This window comes from Solea senegalensis, linkage group LG5 (assembly GCF_019176455.1).
Source record: "Solea senegalensis isolate Sse05_10M linkage group LG5, IFAPA_SoseM_1, whole genome shotgun sequence".
Taxonomy (NCBI): domain Eukaryota; kingdom Metazoa; phylum Chordata; class Actinopteri; order Pleuronectiformes; family Soleidae; genus Solea; species Solea senegalensis.
The window spans coordinates 3,507,737-3,526,269 of record NC_058025.1 but is presented as its reverse complement, the minus strand read 5'-3'; the positions used below and the strand labels follow the sequence as shown (position 1 = coordinate 3,526,269).

Sequence of the window (18,533 nt, the reverse complement as noted above, 5' to 3'; positions counted from 1 at the left end):
AGTAGAGCAGCATTAAACAATCATGTGGCTGGACTTAAAGCCACATCAGGTCACGTTTGACGCACACAACACAGAGCGCAGGAGCACGCGCTGGCAACTGCCCACATGCTAATAGGAAACAACTAGAGAAAGCAGGGAGAATAAAAACCTCAGCCAAGGCTCCTCCCTTTCATACATTGTCAATACAATAACATTTCAAATTCCTGCTCTAGTGACCCACACTTTAATAACTGTAGCTACCGCCTACTGCTTATCTCTGCTTATAGTCAGCTAACTCTCAGTGTTAGCTTAACAGCAGTGAAGGAAAACACACAGAAATATGTTTTTTTCTATCCAAAAGTTAAGAATTTGCAAATTATTATTATGGAAACCAGACTACTAGACCTATCTTAGATTTTTTTTTCTTCTTTTTCACAGAGATAAGCTAGCAACCCTCTGTTTCTCCATCTGGTGCTAAGCTAACGTGCAAGTTAGCCTTCGTAGCCTAGAGGAGGCACTTTATGGACTAAAGTATTGGGAGGCCTGACCATTGCACCAACAGGGTTATGATGTATTCAGTGTTCCAGTTCATCCCAAAGGTGCTCGAATGGGGTTGAAGTCAGGGTTCTATGCTGGCCAGTCAAGTTCTTCCACTCAAACCATGTCTTTATAGTCCTTGCTTTGTGCACTGGGACACAGTCATGTTAGAATAGAAAAGGGACTTCCTCAAACTGTTGCCACAATGTTGGTAGCATAGCATTGTCCAAGATGTCTCGGTATGCAGAAGCGATAATATTGTCCTTCATTGGAGAAAAGGGGCCCAAAGCCTGACTGAAACACCCTCAAATACTTTTTTTACGTCATCTTTGCTGCTGCGCCAGTGTTTAGCTAGTTCTGTCAACGTTAAACGATTGAGCTCACTTACTTTACGAAAGGACAGTTCAACTGGTAGATCAGCGTTGAAGTTATAAAGAGCTACAGCTTCCCCGTAGTCCAGCACCTGCAGAGTGGGAGACTTTATAGGTGTCGGCTTCTCTGTAGGAGCAAGAACCTTTGAAGACAAAATGAAATAAGAGGTCTTAGTCTTAGATAATAATCACATGAGGAGAGGGACAGGAAATGTCTCACCTCTACATAAGATGTGGGGAATATCCCAGCTCTTCCGTGATGTTCTCCTTCAAACCAGTTGGCATCAACCTTCCTGTGGATGTAAACAATGTCTCCTTTCTGCAGTGTGAGCTCCCTGGGGAGATGATAAAGATCATTTTCTCAGATACAATGCTGCTTTAAACCCAATTTGCTATAACTTAATGATTATAAGCTCCTCATGTTCCTCACTTGGGCGACTGAGCCTTGAAATTGAACTTGGCTCTCGCTGCTTTCATCTGTAATAAAGAGCAAATTTGTTGACCATTTTTTAACAATTAGGAAAGTATTCAGATCACAAAAACAAAATGCCAAAGAAATTGAATTTTAAAAGATTTTCCAGGAAAGTCAGAGAGACGTACCTTTTTCTCCTCTTTCTTAACTGGAAGCTCCATGGTGTCATGGGCGGGGGAAAGACGCTCTACTGTGGGAACACGGTAAAGGCACAGCGGTATGAGTCTAAAACATGCCTGCTTTGTATAGCATGTTGTTTTTGAATGATTCTGTGAAAGCAATCACAGCCTTGACAACTGCGCTACTGAAGTTCAAAAGGGATTTTGAGTTTCCAAGGAAAAACAATTGGACAAAGCTAATCTTTAATCAGGTCTTTTGAGTCTCACTTCCTATTTTTGTGGGCTTCCTCCCCACCCATCTGCAGCCGCTTCTGTTTCTATAGGAAATATGTGCAGAGGCTTTCCATGCTCACATTAGCCTGATGTGAAACACCAGAGCAGAAAACATCCAAGGCAATAAAAGACGCGCACAAGACTATCAGAATACATTAGATTACCACAAGATTTCATCAGAAGTTTGATGGTGGCTTACTCACTGAAAGTGTGTTATAGTTTAAAAAAGGTCTAAATTCGTATTAAAAATCATTGTCAAAGGCAAAGTGGATGGGCAAATCACTGTATGCATTAAGAGTTATTGGAAGAAAAAAAAGGTAGAAAACTCTTTCCTTACCATAGGTGGGAGCAGAAGTCAGTGATGTGCCAACAGAGCGATGCACAGGCTGCTTTGGGGCTGAAAAATTGCTGAAAAAGCAGAACAAATTGAGACGGAAGGGTTTCTAATGACAACAAAGGACAGACAAGCACATCTGTAAAGCTGTTGCTTCTCAAAGTCAAACATAGTTCCTGAGTAGAGTTGATCTCAACCTGAAGTCAGGTTCTATAGAAACGTGGTAAGTCTAAAATGGAACAGGCTAAAAAGTGTGTGCATCATTGGTTGATTAACCGGTTGATGTTACCAGTTGCTCTTGAAACGTTAGCTTGTAAACAAGAACTTGGCATATTAGCTGCTGTTCATGCTAACAAGAGACGTCAGCTAACCTTCATACATGGTGTGTTGCAGTTGGCCGAAATTTCCTAGTTCCTAGTTGGAAGTTTCAACTGGAACACCCCCTAAAGTTGGATTTCTAAATTCTGAAAGTCAAAGCAAACTAACAAACCCCAACTCAAGCTTCCAAGATATTTTTTATGTGCAAAATCCCAGGTTGTTAGCGACAGGGTATGGCTAAAAATGGCTAACAATGACGTTTGCACTCGTGTTTTTTTCCCAACTTCAATTGGAACGCAGCCAACTCGGAGGTGATGTCACTTCCAGTTACTTCCAACATTATGTGCAGTCATTTTTCTTGCCAACAGGTGGCAGCAGCCTGTATCTGTCATTCAAAAAGTGAAGCCAGAAGACATATTCAGTGGCAGCACTTATTTGGGGTTGCCGGTCATTTTAAAAAGCCCAGTAAAACATGAGAATGCGAAGGTTTGTGGGTACGAAAGACAAAGGGTTTTGGCAGAATTTGAAGGATTCTACATCCTGGAACAATCCTTCAATTGGGTCTGATGTAGTAACCATCTTTTGTGTCGTGTGTTTGTGGTTTTCCTGCAGATGTACGTATAGCACACCTGTTTGCAGCTGCTGGTTTTCATACACTAAGATAGGAATTAAACAGTTAAAAAAGAACGTGCTGGGACTCATGCTGCTCTGTATTGGATCAAGTTTGTGGGGCTGACGTTTTCTCCACAGCTGTGACAACCTGTATTCATGAGCACAATCAGGAGCCAAGTCATTTCTGGATTAAGAATTAAACAATAACTCGAAGCTTCCTGCCAGCTGCGTCCTCCAAACTTATTTGCATATTTCCAGTGTCGAAAATCTTGCCTGGACAACGGGCAACTGTAAATATGGACTGTCATCAGTTTCTTGTTTTGGACATCACTAATCCACTAAGTAGGTTATGTTTTTGGCCATGTGTAGCTGTTTGTTTGTCTGTCTTGTGACCAGCATAACTTGAAAAGTAAAAGAGAGATTTGGATGTGATATTTTGGGGATGTAGGTTATGGCCCAAGAAATAAAAGATGAGATGTTGGTGACCAGGATCTGCATTCAGAACAATTGTGAAGCTTGTGAGAGAGGGGAGTGTTTTAAAAATGTGGGGAAACTGTGTGGCTTTAGTGGAGGTTTGTACTCGCTGGGTGTTCCTCTGGTTCCATATGTCTCCAGCAGACTGTAAAGAAAAAGCCGCTCCTCCTTCTCAACCAGAGAGGTCGAAACCTAGGAGATCAACTGAGCCGAGTCCAGCAGAAAATGCCTCACACACGTGGTGGGAAATGTGGAATGTTGTCTCCCCCGTTTGAAGTAGCAAACACTACCGACAAGTACTTGAGCTTGTTAAAGTTCACCAGCTTCCTAACAAGTGTCTGTCACCCGATCGAGTAACACGTAAACAACCTGCAAAGTATTATCACAATGCTTCTTTATTAAAGCAGGAAGCAATTGGGCAATTTCTTCTGCTTGATGAAGCAATATCAAAGAAGATTAAGGACGCTGTGAGTGTTGTGTTCAGAGGTCTGTTATATGACTGACCTGGGACTGCACAATGACATAAAACCACTTTCACACTGCTAAACATCTCCATCAACAACATGATTAAAATGTAGTTATTGTTACAGGGTTCAAACTAATTATTCAAACACTGTCACTGTTCAAGCTTTTTCCAGTTCCCTACAGCTACATACTGTATGAATATAAATACATACAAATTGGATTTTGTAATAGCAGAATAATTCAAAAATGTACGTTTTAAAATAAGTGAGGCCCAAGTGGAGAAGTTTTCATTTTACAACTTGTTTTTATTTCTCCGTCTAATAATCAAACTACTCAGTCAGGTAGTTATTTGTTGTGAAAGAAATACAGTTGTGATTTTAAGCTTTTTTATAGCATTATCCGAAATGCAAGCATTATATGTTTATAGACGCCTGTATGTGTGTTATCCACACACATTAGACCCAATAGTAATGTATTTTCAATCACTGCTTCATCATAGATCTCTGTCACGTCAGTTACATTATGATGCAGGAAATAAAAGGCTTCTAATCCAAGTTCTTTTGTTAGAAAACTCCATTTTAAATCATAAAAAGCAGTTAAAACAACTTACAAATCATCACTTCCGCTCTAAGACGTCACTGACCTGTAGTTTGCAGTTCCAGTCTTTGGAGCAGCTGCTGGATCTCTGCCTCTGGCCTCCTGCAGAACAGAGTGAGCGTTAAACAGCAGCCGTGTTCTTGTAAACGCACAGCTCGGAGGAGGAAATCTCACAACAACTCAGACAAAGTGGAGGTGCTGACCACTCCCAAAGGAGCAGCAGAAGAAATCCCCAGGGTCCTATTCTCCTCGAGCTACACACAGCACCACTCATGATCTGTCTGGGCTGCCGGTGAAATTTCAGTCAAATTAAAAGCCTGTGAAGCTTAATTAATCACAGCAGCATGAGAATCAATTTTAAAGTCAGGATTACAGCAAAAGCCTCTCTTGAAAATAAGTTCAAAACAAAATATGATTTGTTAAAGGTCCAGGGTGTAACATTTATGAAGCTTTATTGCCACAAAATGTTATACATTACCAATGAATATGTTTGTATAAGCATATAATCCCTTTAGCCTTCGACTAAGCCTTTTATTTGTACTTGGGGCACGGGCCTTGCTTCCTGTTGCAATCTGCATTCTCACCATTAGATGGCACTAATTCTTACACACTGGACCTTAGAAAGAAAACTGGGATTTGAAAAGTTTGTCCTTTTTTTTTCGGCAGCCAGTGGGTGAAGGGGGCGGGGTCGTTTGCAGGCGGGTGATTAACAGAGCAGGTCAATCCGAGCGTAAGGCAGGCAGGCGACATCGTGGACTACAGGTCATCCAGGTACCATACGTGGTCAAAGGGAGCAAGCAGAGGGGGGGGTCACACTGAGGCTACGTCCATAATTAGCCATGTTGTCATTCAAAAACTGCATTTTCAGATAGAAACGATCTGAGTTTAGCTCAGTTTCAGTGATCGGTGACATAAAACATAAATAACGTGTTTATTCAGTTATACTATGCATGTGTGTGGTATAACAATTATTTTTTTTATATATAATCAGTTAATCTGTGAATTATTTTCTTGATTAATTGATCAAATTGATCCCTAAAATGTCAGATAATGTTGGAAAATGATGATCAGTGTTTCCCAAAAACTTGAAATGATGATATTCTTAAATATTTTGTCCACAAACTAACATGTATTCAGTTTCAATGATTTCTTTGTCATATGGAGCAAAGAAACGAGAGCATATTCACATTTAAGGAGCTGAAAAACCTGGAAACTTCTTTTAACTATTAAAAACAACACTGAAACTGAATGAATATCAAAATAGTTAATGATTAATTCAGTAAATCATTAATCGTTGCATCCCCGCGAAGACACTGTGTGTTTGTCCGTTACTGTGTTGCGTGTTTTACTGTATGTCCATACTTTTTTAAGGATTTAAGGGTTTATCTAAGGGTTTGCTTCTATTTGTTACATTGTGTATTTTACGATGTGTATTTTATTTAGTACAATGAGAAATAACAATGAATAATCATGGACGTGAAACTGAGCCCTGGAAGTTTTTATAAGAAAATAACTCTTAAACAGACTAAAAACTTTGGTTAATGTGGACAGAATTTATGCGTTTTTAAATGAAAACATTGCCGTATGAAAATAGCCTGTCACGCAGCCTTTATGGGGTGGGGAAGGTTGTGGGAGTGAAGGTGAGATTCTGGTAGATTGGAGGAGATGCTTCGGCAGAGAGAGTCAGGAGGGGAGGGCTCAGTACCTCACCCCGGCCTCGATGCTGCGGCTGCTGCTGATGCTGTTGCTGATGCTGCTTCTGGGAAAGTCTCCTCTCCAGACCCTGGATCTCCGAGTCCAGCTCAGCCTCGAAGCGACTCAGCTCAGAGACCAGACTGGCCTGAGCCAGAGCAACGACGGGGTTGGAAGGGCAAAGTTAACACAGCATAACACACACAGTCCTCTTTGGATGACAGAAAATGGAGATGCTCACCTCCAGTGAGGGGGACTTTGGTTTCTCGGGCTGTGTCTTCGGAGATAAATACGTCTAAAGACAGAAAAAAAAACACAGGATAAGTTTCTGTTTTCATGAAGTTGGAGTGCATATTTTCTAACAAAACATCACAAATTAAGAGAGTTTAGTTCACTTTCACCTTTTCTGGAGGGTAAAAAAACACACATTCAAGATGCATTACTTTAAAAGGAAAAAGGAGTCACAGACACTCTTTGGTAAAACATTAACTGAATGTCTCTCTGGATGCCAAATCCGTCCCCTCAGTTGGACGCCGTCCTCACTAAAATCCCAGCTCCAGCACCAGATATGGTCTTTGTGCACTGCTGCTTTTCTTAAAACGCTGTTCCGGGGATAGAACACCGACCGCCGTCATAAAGAGAAAATTGAATAAGTTCCCATGCTGTGAGCCATTATACTGCACAAGAGGTTAACACCATAATACACATCACAAGACACTTCGGCTTCTGTTGGGAGGCGGGGGACAAAGATTCCTTTGCTCTACATGTGTAGACACAAGGCATAGCGTGCAACAGATCTGGGACAATGATGTAAAGGCCATTAAAAACACACACACACACACAAAGCCACAGTGGTACAGTAACTGGCACAGCAAGAAGGTCGTCAGTTTGGATCCCGGTTCAAACAAGGGCAAGACTTTGCATAATCTCCCTGTGTGCATGTGGGATCTATCCAGGTACTCCAACTTCCTTCCACAGTCCAAAAACATGCAGATTGGGGATTACTAGATTAAGTGGACACTTTAAACTGACTGTAGGAGTGAATGGTTGCTCGTCTCTGTGTGACATCTGTGATTACCAAACCTGAAAAAAGCCTCACAAACCCTCTCAAAAATGTCTTGATCAAGAGAGAAGCAGAATGAGATATGAGTCTGTAGTGGATCATATTTTCCCGTTTAATCGACCAAAATGGTAATGCACTTGCTCTCATAATATGTTTTTACAGTGCATCATAGAGCTTCAGTAGCAATTCAGTAGCAATCCCATCATACACAGTAGAATCGTCAGCATATACAGAAAACCAGGCTGAACAAATAACTGGCTTGCATCACTGACTAGAAAAGATAACCTTGAAGAAAAAGTAATAAAAGAAGTGAATAAACCTGGTGGAAAGCAGCAGGTATGAGGTATGCCGATCCTGTAAACCTGCTCTGGAGATTCACACATGGGGAAACTCCTGTGATCCGAGCCAAAAACAACAACTATACAAACAAGCAAAGCCGAGGAATTAAAGCTGGGGTCAAAGAATCCCACAGATTAACGTTTCTCCTCTGCAGATTGAGGTCGTACCTGAGTGCTGCTACTGCTGCCGCCGCCTCCGCTGCTGCTCTTTCCTGGTTCAAAGTCGAATATGCTCCTCGGCTGAGTCGGCTGCTTTCCCAGGTCTGACAGCTTATCTACGTCCTCACTCCTGAAACACAACACCCCAACACACACACACACACACACAGACACACACAGACAGAGCATGGACAGCAACTTAATCACGGCTTCATTGTGAGTGCCTGTAACAACAAATCCAAACTTGTCCCGACTCCCACACGTTTTTCCCTCCACTGCTCTTGGCCTGACTTCTTTAAGGTATTCAGCTGAAGACGTCACCGACGCTCACTATCAGATAAAAGACGCTGTAAATGCACATGGGTGTGTACGCTATAACAAGCAATAAAGAGAAGAACAGTAAAATAATTTTAAACGTCAATGAATTTCCAAAGAATCCGTGTGTTTGCTCCCAATACTGTGTGAATTTAGACTTTATTAAAGACTCTGATGAGGGTGTATAGATGAAAATGAACAGTAGGGGGCAGGAGATGTCAAGTCTGAGTCATGAGAGACGAAGAATGACAAAGTGGAACTTCATGATGTTTCTTGTCTTTATGCTAAGCTAAGCTAGCTGGTTGCCAGCTGTGTCAATCACATCTATTGCTTTGAAAGAAGAAAACGTTACGTGCCCGTCAGTTTTCCAATCATTTATCCAATAATAGTTTGAATTAGCACTGTGTAAAAACACTTTGTTAAACTGCCTGAAGGTGGAACAGTTAGCCTTTTGTTGCTTTGACTGAATGTGCCATGTGGTGATGGCCTTTGGACGACAAAACATGACATAATATATATGTCTGTATGTTGTTCTTGTGCAGGTGAATACAAAAGTGTCACGTAGTTCTAATTAAGAACTTTCACACGGTGAAAAACAGGTTCCTTACGTTTCAGTCGCTTAAATATAAGAAAACAAGCTCAAACTGCTGCTAGCTTACGTTGCTAATGTAGTAATAGGGGTCAGTTGTCGCTAAGGGGAAACTTGGACTTGGTAAGGTAACGTTAGTGGATGAAAACTTCCGATATTCATCAAAAACTTTACATTGTGTTTTGGTAGTTAGATGAAAATGAAAAAGAACTTTAAATTTTAACATCGTGACGGGACAACAGCAGAGCACTAGCCTCTGCTAAATTCTAAAATTTGTCACTAAATGTTCTTGGTAACTTCTTCAGACACTGGCTGTTGATCATCTCCTGAAAACCAGAAAGCAACTGTACATCGTCAATTCCTTCTTCTTGTTCCTTGTTTCCAGTGCATGCTGGGATACGCTAAAGCCTTTTTTTCATCAAATCCATAAAAACTCACCAGTCTGGTAGAGCTCCGTGTGGCGTCAGTCTGAACAGATTCCCGTCTGCGTGGTTGTTTTGGTCTGTGTTGGCAGATAACCGGCTGAGTCCTGCAGATCAGAGCACATCTTTACGTCTTCAGTTTAAACTGATTATGTAACAAATGACTGGACATCAATGGGGACGTTGGTGGATTCACTTACGTTCGGCTAACCATCGATCGGATTCTTCCATTTCAGATTCTAGTTTGAAAGAAAAATGTAAACAAATTAATGTATTACAGGTATACTGCTTGTATTTCCTCTGTCCCCCATTTTTTTCCTTGCACCCCAACCTGTCGAGGCAGCTTTTTTAGGTTTTTATTCATGGTAAAATTATTGAAATTTTTTTATAAATAAATGTTTTTATCTTTACTGACATCAAGTATCTGCTCATTGTGTAAACTTCTTTCTTTCCAGTTGTGTACCACAGTAAGTTACATACTACAGCTTTAAATATCACAATAATATATATCATACTGTGGACTCAGGTTAGCCAGGTATTATTGTATCATGAGATTCTAATATTGTTATGTTGCTATTATTTGTACAATACCAGTTCCTTATAATGACACCATACCTCTATGTCCAAATGTGTACATATATTATTCATAAAAGCAGCCATGTGCTGTAGTTTTTCAGGTTAGAGCTTCTTTCAAACGACCAATCAAATCCAGGTTTTGCACTAAACCACAGATCATCACTAGCTCATCAACATTATGGTGCATTCCAGGTGTCATCGGAATTTCTTTTACGAGGTCAAAAACTCTGAGCAACCTCAAGTTCCCCAGTTAAGGATTCCGAGACGGCCGTCACCACACAAACACTACCATTTTTACCGCTAGTAGCATTTGTCGTAATTGTTTCAAAGTAAATCACTTGTTTACACAGTACTGTGTTTAATCTTAATCTGTAGTCATGTCGCTACACTATTTGTGTGCGTGAGATACCATTGTTATCGACTGTAGAACGCAGTGAACTCTGGGGTAACGTCACTCCCAGTTGGAACGCAGCTTTATTCTCGGTGCTTTGAAGTGCTGTTCTTCTTTTTCTTCTTTGACAAATCATAGCGAGGCCGGCAGTTGAAACAATTTCTCCAAAAAAACCTCCTTAAACACACACAAATAACCAGGAATGTGTTTCTATGACGCAACAGGTAAGTGAGAAAAACGAGGAGCTGGATTCTCCCAGGGCTGAGATAAGACGCTGGATTAGTGACAGAACTCATAAAACAGAATGACTTAAGACATTAAGGCTTTTTCATTATGTCTCTATACTGCAATAATCTGTTGGCTTGATGTTGGACCTGACACTGACAGAGAGGAATTCACCCTGCACATGAGCGTGTGAGAAGAGGAGGAGGATGAAGACGAGGAGGAGGAGGAGGAGGAACGTCCTTACCCTCTGGCTTCTTGTGAATCTGTCTGAACATGCTCTTGTACCAGTCTCTGGGCTTGTTCACACTCTGGTGGAAGAGGAGAGGGGAGGAACACAAAGTAAACAAACCTGTTGAACAAGGCTTTAAGAAACATAATAAAAGAGATGTTTTTTATTTAAAAAGGCTGTAAAAAAACATTTAATAAGGCTCGTGTTTGAGATAAAGCGACTCACGGATCTGGAGGCGATGGGCATCCCGGTTTCATCCACTGGACCGATTCCAGAGTACTTGATGAGTCTCTCTTCTCTGGCCGGCGTCCAGCTGCGTGGTAAAGTGGACGAGGCATGGACGCCGTTGGACAAATCACCTGCTGGAAACACTGGGATTAATAAGGTTTATAGCTCGAAATAACACCAGAATACAGATGAAATCAGTTTATTAGTTGTTTTTTTTACATCTTTACTTGAAATGCTTTATCCTTCTTTATGGATTTAAATGTAACTGTAACCGCGTTGTTTATGAAAGTGCTCCATAAATCAAATTGGATTTAAACTTGTCACAGCGGTTCAATTGCCAAATATGAGTAAAATAAGAAATAGAATAAGAGAAAATATGATGAATATAATAAGCAGAACAATCAAATAAAAACAGTTGTATGTTTATAAATAAGCACAATTGTGCACATTAGTGACTATTTTATATGTTATTGTGCCAGAAAAGTCATACTAATAAAATTAATATGTAATAACACAAATAAAACAAACAAAAAAAATACAATAAAACAAAAGTACAAAAAGTTTGAATGAAAGTCTATGAGGAAAAGGAGCTTCTATTCTTTTTGCTTGATATCCATTTTTATGTTTTAATTGTGATTTCATGAGATTCCAATGACCTCACATTAGATCTGCACCAGTGCAACAGGAGAACATTCCAAAGTTTATTATCCTAAACTTTTACAGATTTCTATTTCTTGAACCCTGTGATTTTAAAAACACCTACCATGTGACTGAGAGGGGCCATAATACGATCCAAAGCTGAGAGTTCCACTTCCATTTACGTCAGGGACCTTGAGATAATAATAATAATGATTATTATTTAGATAAGTTCATACACACACAGCTCAGTGTAATATAATGTAAAAATAATGTAAAAATAAAAATGCTGACACCTAAGAAAATAGGTATAGTTTGAGATTTGAATGTTCTATAGATTTTTTTTCAATAGAAATAATACAGCAGTTTATATTAATGGTATAAAACTGGACATAACAAAGGTATAATTGTTTAAATTCAATTGTATGTCGCACCTTGTTCACTGGACTCATAATGTGCATGAATGCCCTCAAATTAGAATAAAAACAATACAAAACAACTACATAAAAACACATGCTATATTAATCTAAATCTCTATCCATATATATATGATATATGTAGTATATTTTTTTTATACATTTTTCAAAATAAAGAAGTCCATTCCCTCCACTGCTCCACATGTCCACAGGGTGGAGCACTTGTTCACTAAATTCCACACACAGTGATGAACTCCAGCCTCCGGGACGTTCATGTGCTCACCTTGAACTCTCCAGATGGCTGCCGCGCTGAGCGGAAAGGGCTCAGCGGAGGAGTGGGGAGTCCGGGGGAGATGACCACTTCCTGGGTCATCTCTGGAGAAGTAAGCATCCGCTGTCCCGAGGAAACTCCGGGCCCCTCGGAGTGGTAGACGATGCCCCGGGAGCCATTGGGATCACCGACCACTTCCACGGGCTGCTAAACACACACGACAAAACAAAAACAAAGCTGTGTGAACTCTGCTCCTGTCATGTTCTCCTGCTGGCCCTGAGTAAACACTCCTCTCTGTGGGAGGTCAAGAGGACTTGTTAGCAGCTCAGTTTATTCTCCTGGAAAAAAGCTGAGCTCTGTGGGGGGGGGCCCTCTGATGAGAAGGCCCCCTAATTTATTTAAAGCAGGACCAGTGGGAAGTGCTGCTCCACCCACTTCATCATCTCTCGCTCCACGACTACAGAAGGGCCTCATTGAGTGGGGGGGGGGGGCATTATGAGCCCATTAACTCTCTATTCACTGCGCCTCCCTTTTTCTCCAGCCAGGGGGCGGAGTCACGGCCAGAGAGGTTGGGAAAGGGTCGCTGGTGTCGGCGTTACAGTCCAGCAGGGCTAGGAGTTGTTTCATGGTCTCCATGGTGATCTTTTTACCTCCCTCCCACTCATCACGGCGAGTCTCGAGCTCTTCTATTGGAACACGACATATTTCAATCAGGTGCTTTGGTCTCTCTGTGTGGTTGCCAGGTCATGGAGGTCATGGGAAAAAAAAAGAAAAAGACCCAGAGTCTTTCAACTACAGCGGCCAACGCTGCAACTGTGGTCTGTGCCAAAGGACTGGACTGAGCGGTCCACGCGAGATCGAGTCCAGGTGAAAGTTTAGTAGAAAACATGTCCCAGAGAGAGAGCGGACATTTCACACATAGCTCACATAGTGAATGTGTGTAACGTATACTTCAAATTCAAATAAACCTTCTTTTTTTTTTTAAATAAATACCGTCGACAAAGATAAAGATAGTTCCAGGTTTGAGCCTGAACTCTCTGAAGTCTTATCCACACGGAAACAGAAAGTCAACCCTAACTTGATATTACGTTTTTAAAAAGGTTTCAACATCATTTCAAAAACGATCGTCCTCGTCCACACGGAACTTTCCAGAAAGACTTTAAACGCTGTACAGTACATGCGCCAGGTCTGCGCGTCACCTCATTTTTCTACGTTTCTTCTTACATTTAAAGGGGGTATACGCAAGATAGTTATTGTATTAAGTCGGGGGTGTCCAAACTACGGCCCACGGGCCAATCCCTGCCCTCAGTGAGATGTTGTACAGCCCCGCAGCTTTGGTTGTATAATGTGTTATTTATGTCCAGGGACTTGGACAGTATATGCACTCATCTCATATTATGTTATTTGACTCCAGATGTGGAAAGAAAGTCAATTTTTCTTTTCATTTCAGGGAAAGTCTGACCCTCGTAAATCTTCACATGATCAAATATGATGAAGATTAAGGAAACTGCAGACTGAAACAGTGGTCAGAATAATACGTCCAGATAATGTGCTCCCATAGTTAATAACTCACACTCTCTTTGTTTTTTAGTCATCATGTTTTTTCTCTGCAGAAACACTTTCACTGTCGACATGTGGAAATGTCCAATGTTTGTAAAGAAAACAGTCGGTGTAATATTAGCTCTGGGTTTCTGGAAACTTTGGAAAAGAACGCTCGACAATGTTTTCAATCAGGAGTGCAGTACTCGTTTTAAACACTAGAGGCCACTGTTGTACATCATTTGACATAAATCCCCTTTTAATGAGTTTATCACAGCTTTACCTGAGACTGCATGTGATCTGTTATGGTCCTTGTGTGATGGAGGTCAGATTCTTCCACTCAGCATCAAATGTATCTGCAGAGACAGAAAAAACAAACATTTTTTTATGAGAAAACTTTGATTTGTTTTACTGTAAATAAAGAAAAAGTCCAGACGATGCTTTGTTTTTCCCCTCAATATTATTCTGACTTTATTACTTTCTATTCACATAAATAAACTGAACGTTGTCCAGTCCAATCCCAGACTTCCTCAGCTGCAAACATGAGCCATGTCGTCCTGATGGTGGCGCTGCAGCAAACATCTGAGTTTCAGAGGTTTAAAAATGACACAGTGCAGCTTTGAAACGTGCACTAAAATGTAGGATCACTTCTGAAGAAAGTGTCTTTAAATAAAATCAAATAAAATGTGTTTTTTTTTTTTTGGTGACAACAAAAATGCTATAGGGGACAAAAATCACAGACAGAGATTTTAGATTTGTAGAAAATAGAGAGCACCAGACAGTTTGACTGTGAACATATACATAGAAAATCTTTCTGAAAACATTTTCTATATTAAAACACCAACATAAACTTTTAGAATACGGTCTTGTTAACATGTGCATGCATGGATCTCATCATCGTCTGTGTTTGGCTGAGTCATAGTGACATAGTTTCACACTTTGCCTCATGTGATCACATTCTAACGTGTAATACCTCATTGTCTTCCAATTCTCCTGCTGCTCGTTGCTAAAAAAAGAAAGAAAGAAATGCCCGCATGGCCTCGACCTCGCTGCTGCTCAACAGCTGTGTTGTTTTATGAGTTTCATTCGGTGTTGTCTCATCGTTTCAACGCTAATTCTGTGTGAGACGTCTCCATCTGATCTTTAATCAAAGAAAGATTCAATCTCGTCACACACAGAATATTGCCAGTTCATGACTGATCTCCTTCAAGGTTAAAGTGCGGAGAGAAAAAAGCACTAGAATCCCATTAGATTTTGTTTGGCCAAACATTTTCTCAGAATTTTGGGATACAGATGCAAACCTTCATATAATATCCTTTTATAATGTAAGTTTCTGTCACAGAAAACTGTTTTTGTGAGGTACTTCCATTATATTATATATTAAATACTACATACATAATATTCTTATATGAAATATACTGTTATATACACATATGTATACATGTGTATATATATACATATATATGTATATATATCTATACATATATATAGATATATATATATCTATACATATATATATATAGATATATATATAGATGAGAATTCATCGCAAAATATTGACCTCTTTTAAAAAAATATAAGTCTAACCCAACCCAAATTAAACTCATTGGTGGGCCAACTTTGGTCCACGGGCCCCACTTTGAGCAACCTTGGTCTAGATTGATGCAGGGAATCAATGTGAAAGAACAGTTCCAATCAATGTAACAATCTAAATGCAGAATAAAAGTTTTCAGGACCTAACGTGGCGTGTTTTGATAAGGGTCAGACATGAAGATAACGATTCTCGTCGCATCTTCTTTTCAACATTCTGAGTCACAGCCTCTCTCTCTCTCTCTCTCTGTCGCTCTCTGCCTTAGATCACAGATAATAGAACATCAGACATTACAACTGTTCCATTATCCCACCCCACACGAGTAGGAGGAGAGGAGGAAAGTGAGCGTCACCCAGTTCTTCTTTCCCCCGGGTTGCCATGGAAAAACTCACCCCAAAACAATGAGCGTGACTCACATGACGGCCTCATTATTTCTATAATCATACAATGCTGTAAGAGACTGGAGTCCGGGGGACTGCATGTCTGAGAAGGTCAGCGACTGAAAGTGAGGATCCGCTCAGAATTCCTTAAATATATCCATTACATCCAATCTAATCTATTCACGAAGCACATTCAAAACAAAACAAGTCAAAGTAAAAGACAAACAGAGCAGAAAACAACTCAAACTGCCGCAAAAACAAAATACGATACAACTTAAATGCTTAATTATGTGGAAGGATTGTGATATTCTATGTGCAAACTATGGGATTATAGCTTGACGAGAGTGAGCAGCAGCTACAGATTCCACTGATGACTTTTCCATGTGGTGTTTCCAGCTGAGCATCAGTTCATAATCATTGTGGTGAGGACAGAGAATATGTCTCTCTCTGTGTGCACGAGGTTCACAGACAGAACAAGAGCTACTGTACGCTGCAGTATACTATGTTCCACTTTCTCTATCAGAGTCGCCGTCTCCCTGTAAATGCTCTTACATAACACGAGAAACTCAGGAAGTGATTAGACGGTGTCTAACCACATGACACGACCCGGAGTCATCACAGTGACTTTGTTTTCTGTCTGACGGCAAGTAAACTTAACCTCGGGCCAGACATTTTCTAACCTATTGAAAACCAAATCATCGTGTCTTCATCAGGCAAAACCTGAACTTTTCATGCTTGTACAAACATGGCAAATGTAACTGTGTTAACTTTGACTGTGACTCATGTCTTAAAACTGTTTTTTAAGCATAAAGGCTCTGAATTCTAACTCAACTTGGTCATTTTTGTGATGAAAAGCAAACAATTTTTCATCTTCCGGGCCGGACATTAATGCTGCCGGGCCAGTTTTGGCCCACGGGCCACCAGTTGCTGAATATATATGTCACTTCCAACTTCTCGTCAGTTTTCGCTTGCGAAACTTGGACTTTTTAAAGTGACGTTAGCAATCAAAACTTCCCTCCTCGATCAGAAACGTTTACATTGTCATTCAGCAGTTGTTTGAAACTGAAAACTAAGAAGTGACCGTGCATGTCGTCAGTTGGTAGTCGTGTTTTTACTGGAAAAAGGAAATGCACCAGTGCTGGTTTTGAAGCGATTACACTGCAAGAAAGTAAAATAATAAATCTTTCTCCTGCTCCTGGTTTGTCACTGTGATACAGACCATTTTTCTTTGTATATAATAAAATGTCCTTGTTTTCGTGTGTCCTTGTTTCATTTTTATACATATTTATGTATAAATATCTGGACCTGAAATGAGCTTCCCTTGTTTTAATAGAAGACTGGACGTTATAGGACATGTAATGCAGAATATGTGACACATCATACCTGTAACAAGACTGTAAATCCCACAGTAGGAGGAGTAACGGTACCTCTGCTCTGTGCGAGGCCTGAAACCTTGTGATTCATGCACGTTACGTCCTGATGAGTAAACTCATGTCATAACATAACTGTCTCTGCGTCTCATGTCTGTGGGGAGCAAAAATTGAACAGAGAAGTTGTCCAGCACTGCACGCGATCGCCCCGACCGCCGCAATCCTTCCTAATAAGGACACATCAGCGTGGAGATATCTCACAAGAAAAGCCCTCTCCAGATCCAGAAGTCTGGCTCTCCCTGGGTCTCTGCTCTGAAAATCCAGTGAATTCTTAAGTAATTAGTGAGGCTCAATAACAGAGGCAGATATAAGCTTTCACCATGGGGACAGTAGAATTGTTGGTATGTGAAGTGAACCCCGATGCTATCGTGCCCAAATATGTGGACGTGAGAGTCCAGGTATTTACAAGTCTAACCCCTGCTAGGTGAGACGTCCATTATCACCAGTGGTTTGTGACGGAGGGAAAAAACAGAGCCATAAAAGGTCCAGACAGAGATGGAATGATGTCCCTGCCTCAGATGCACAAACCAGTGTTTCACACGTCCAGTTCTCCAGTAAAAACACGTCACCTCTTATGGCCTTCTGCGCTCTTTCTTTTTTGTTTTTTTCACATGTAAGTCCAGAGAAGGGTAGAACTTGGAGAAAGAGAAACAAGAGGGAAATCTGGAATGGAACTATCGGCCGGAAAGTCATCCGGTCTCTCGAAGCACTGGAGCAGATGTTTAACTCTGTAAACTATTGACTATGATACTGATTATGTATCCACAGACAAGACAACAAGGTCTCAGGGTTTAGTTTTTTTAATAGAAAATCTACACTTTTTGGCGCGTTAGATTTAAGACAAGGCTTTTGTGCACCAGCGACGGTACTGATTATTATATATAACATAAGCTTTTTATACCAAGTGTCAACTGAAAATGACTGACCATGATCACCAACGTTAAAACACAGTGGTGTAACACACTCTCACACTCACATGACCTTTTGGGAAAAAAACAACAACTCTTCACTAGGGATTACAGGGGAAATATGAGCTTGAAATTATATCACATTATTCCATCATGAGGAAAACGATGTATCTACAAAGACCAAAAAACAGACAAGAAATAACTAATGATAACTTGATATGAAGCGGTGGGCCAGGTCTGATAGTTTTGCTTGACAGGGCAGCAAACAAACAGTGTCACATCATCTCTGTTCATGCAGCTCAAACACAGCCTGAATTATAGCGTGGACATGTTGCCATGGCGTTATAATATTGTGACATTTTTCACATCTTTTGAAGACGTCCAAACCCGCTCAGTCAGCTGTTATCTGCTCTTTTCATTATCTCATACTCGCGGTGAAACAGTCAAAAGGAAAGTTAACTTTTAAAGTAGCAGAGAAAGAGGAACCTCGCGGTTATCTGGAGCTGCTGAGCCAGATTCCCTCAGCAGCTCCAGGGTCGGTGAACTTCACCACACCCATGTGATTCCTGCGAGTCTGCCACAAT

General features: G+C 40.6%; 1 protein-coding gene across 8 annotated transcripts in view; it reads right to left on the bottom strand.

The window, feature by feature from the left end:
* Positions 1 to 18,533, bottom strand: part of sorbs3 (sorbin and SH3 domain containing 3) — a 34,997-nt gene that overhangs the window by 5,231 nt on the left and 11,233 nt on the right. For 5 of the 8 annotated variants that reach the window (XM_044025841.1, XM_044025842.1, XM_044025845.1 and 2 more), the window contains 16 exons: positions 13,924 to 13,996; positions 12,114 to 12,308; positions 11,542 to 11,608; positions 10,776 to 10,912; positions 10,566 to 10,629; positions 9,330 to 9,368; positions 9,146 to 9,236; positions 7,813 to 7,933; positions 6,485 to 6,538; positions 6,257 to 6,391; positions 4,598 to 4,653; positions 2,089 to 2,159; positions 1,488 to 1,549; positions 1,318 to 1,364; positions 1,108 to 1,222; positions 905 to 1,030 (listed from right to left, as the gene is read on the bottom strand). In XM_044025841.1, coding sequence (XP_043881776.1) covers positions 905 to 1,030; positions 1,108 to 1,222; positions 1,318 to 1,364; positions 1,488 to 1,549; positions 2,089 to 2,159; positions 4,598 to 4,653; positions 6,257 to 6,391; positions 6,485 to 6,538; positions 7,813 to 7,933; positions 9,146 to 9,236; positions 9,330 to 9,368; positions 10,566 to 10,629; positions 10,776 to 10,912; positions 11,542 to 11,608; positions 12,114 to 12,308; positions 13,924 to 13,935 — 1,392 coding nt within the window. In that variant the 5' untranslated portion in view covers positions 13,936 to 13,996. The remainder of the gene's footprint in view (positions 1 to 904; positions 1,031 to 1,107; positions 1,223 to 1,317; positions 1,365 to 1,487; positions 1,550 to 2,088; positions 2,160 to 4,597; positions 4,654 to 6,256; positions 6,392 to 6,484; positions 6,539 to 7,812; positions 7,934 to 9,145; positions 9,237 to 9,329; positions 9,369 to 10,565; positions 10,630 to 10,775; positions 10,913 to 11,541; positions 11,609 to 12,113; positions 12,309 to 13,923; positions 13,997 to 18,533) is intronic. The other 3 variants (XM_044025843.1, XM_044025844.1, XM_044025846.1) reach the window with 3 other exon arrangements.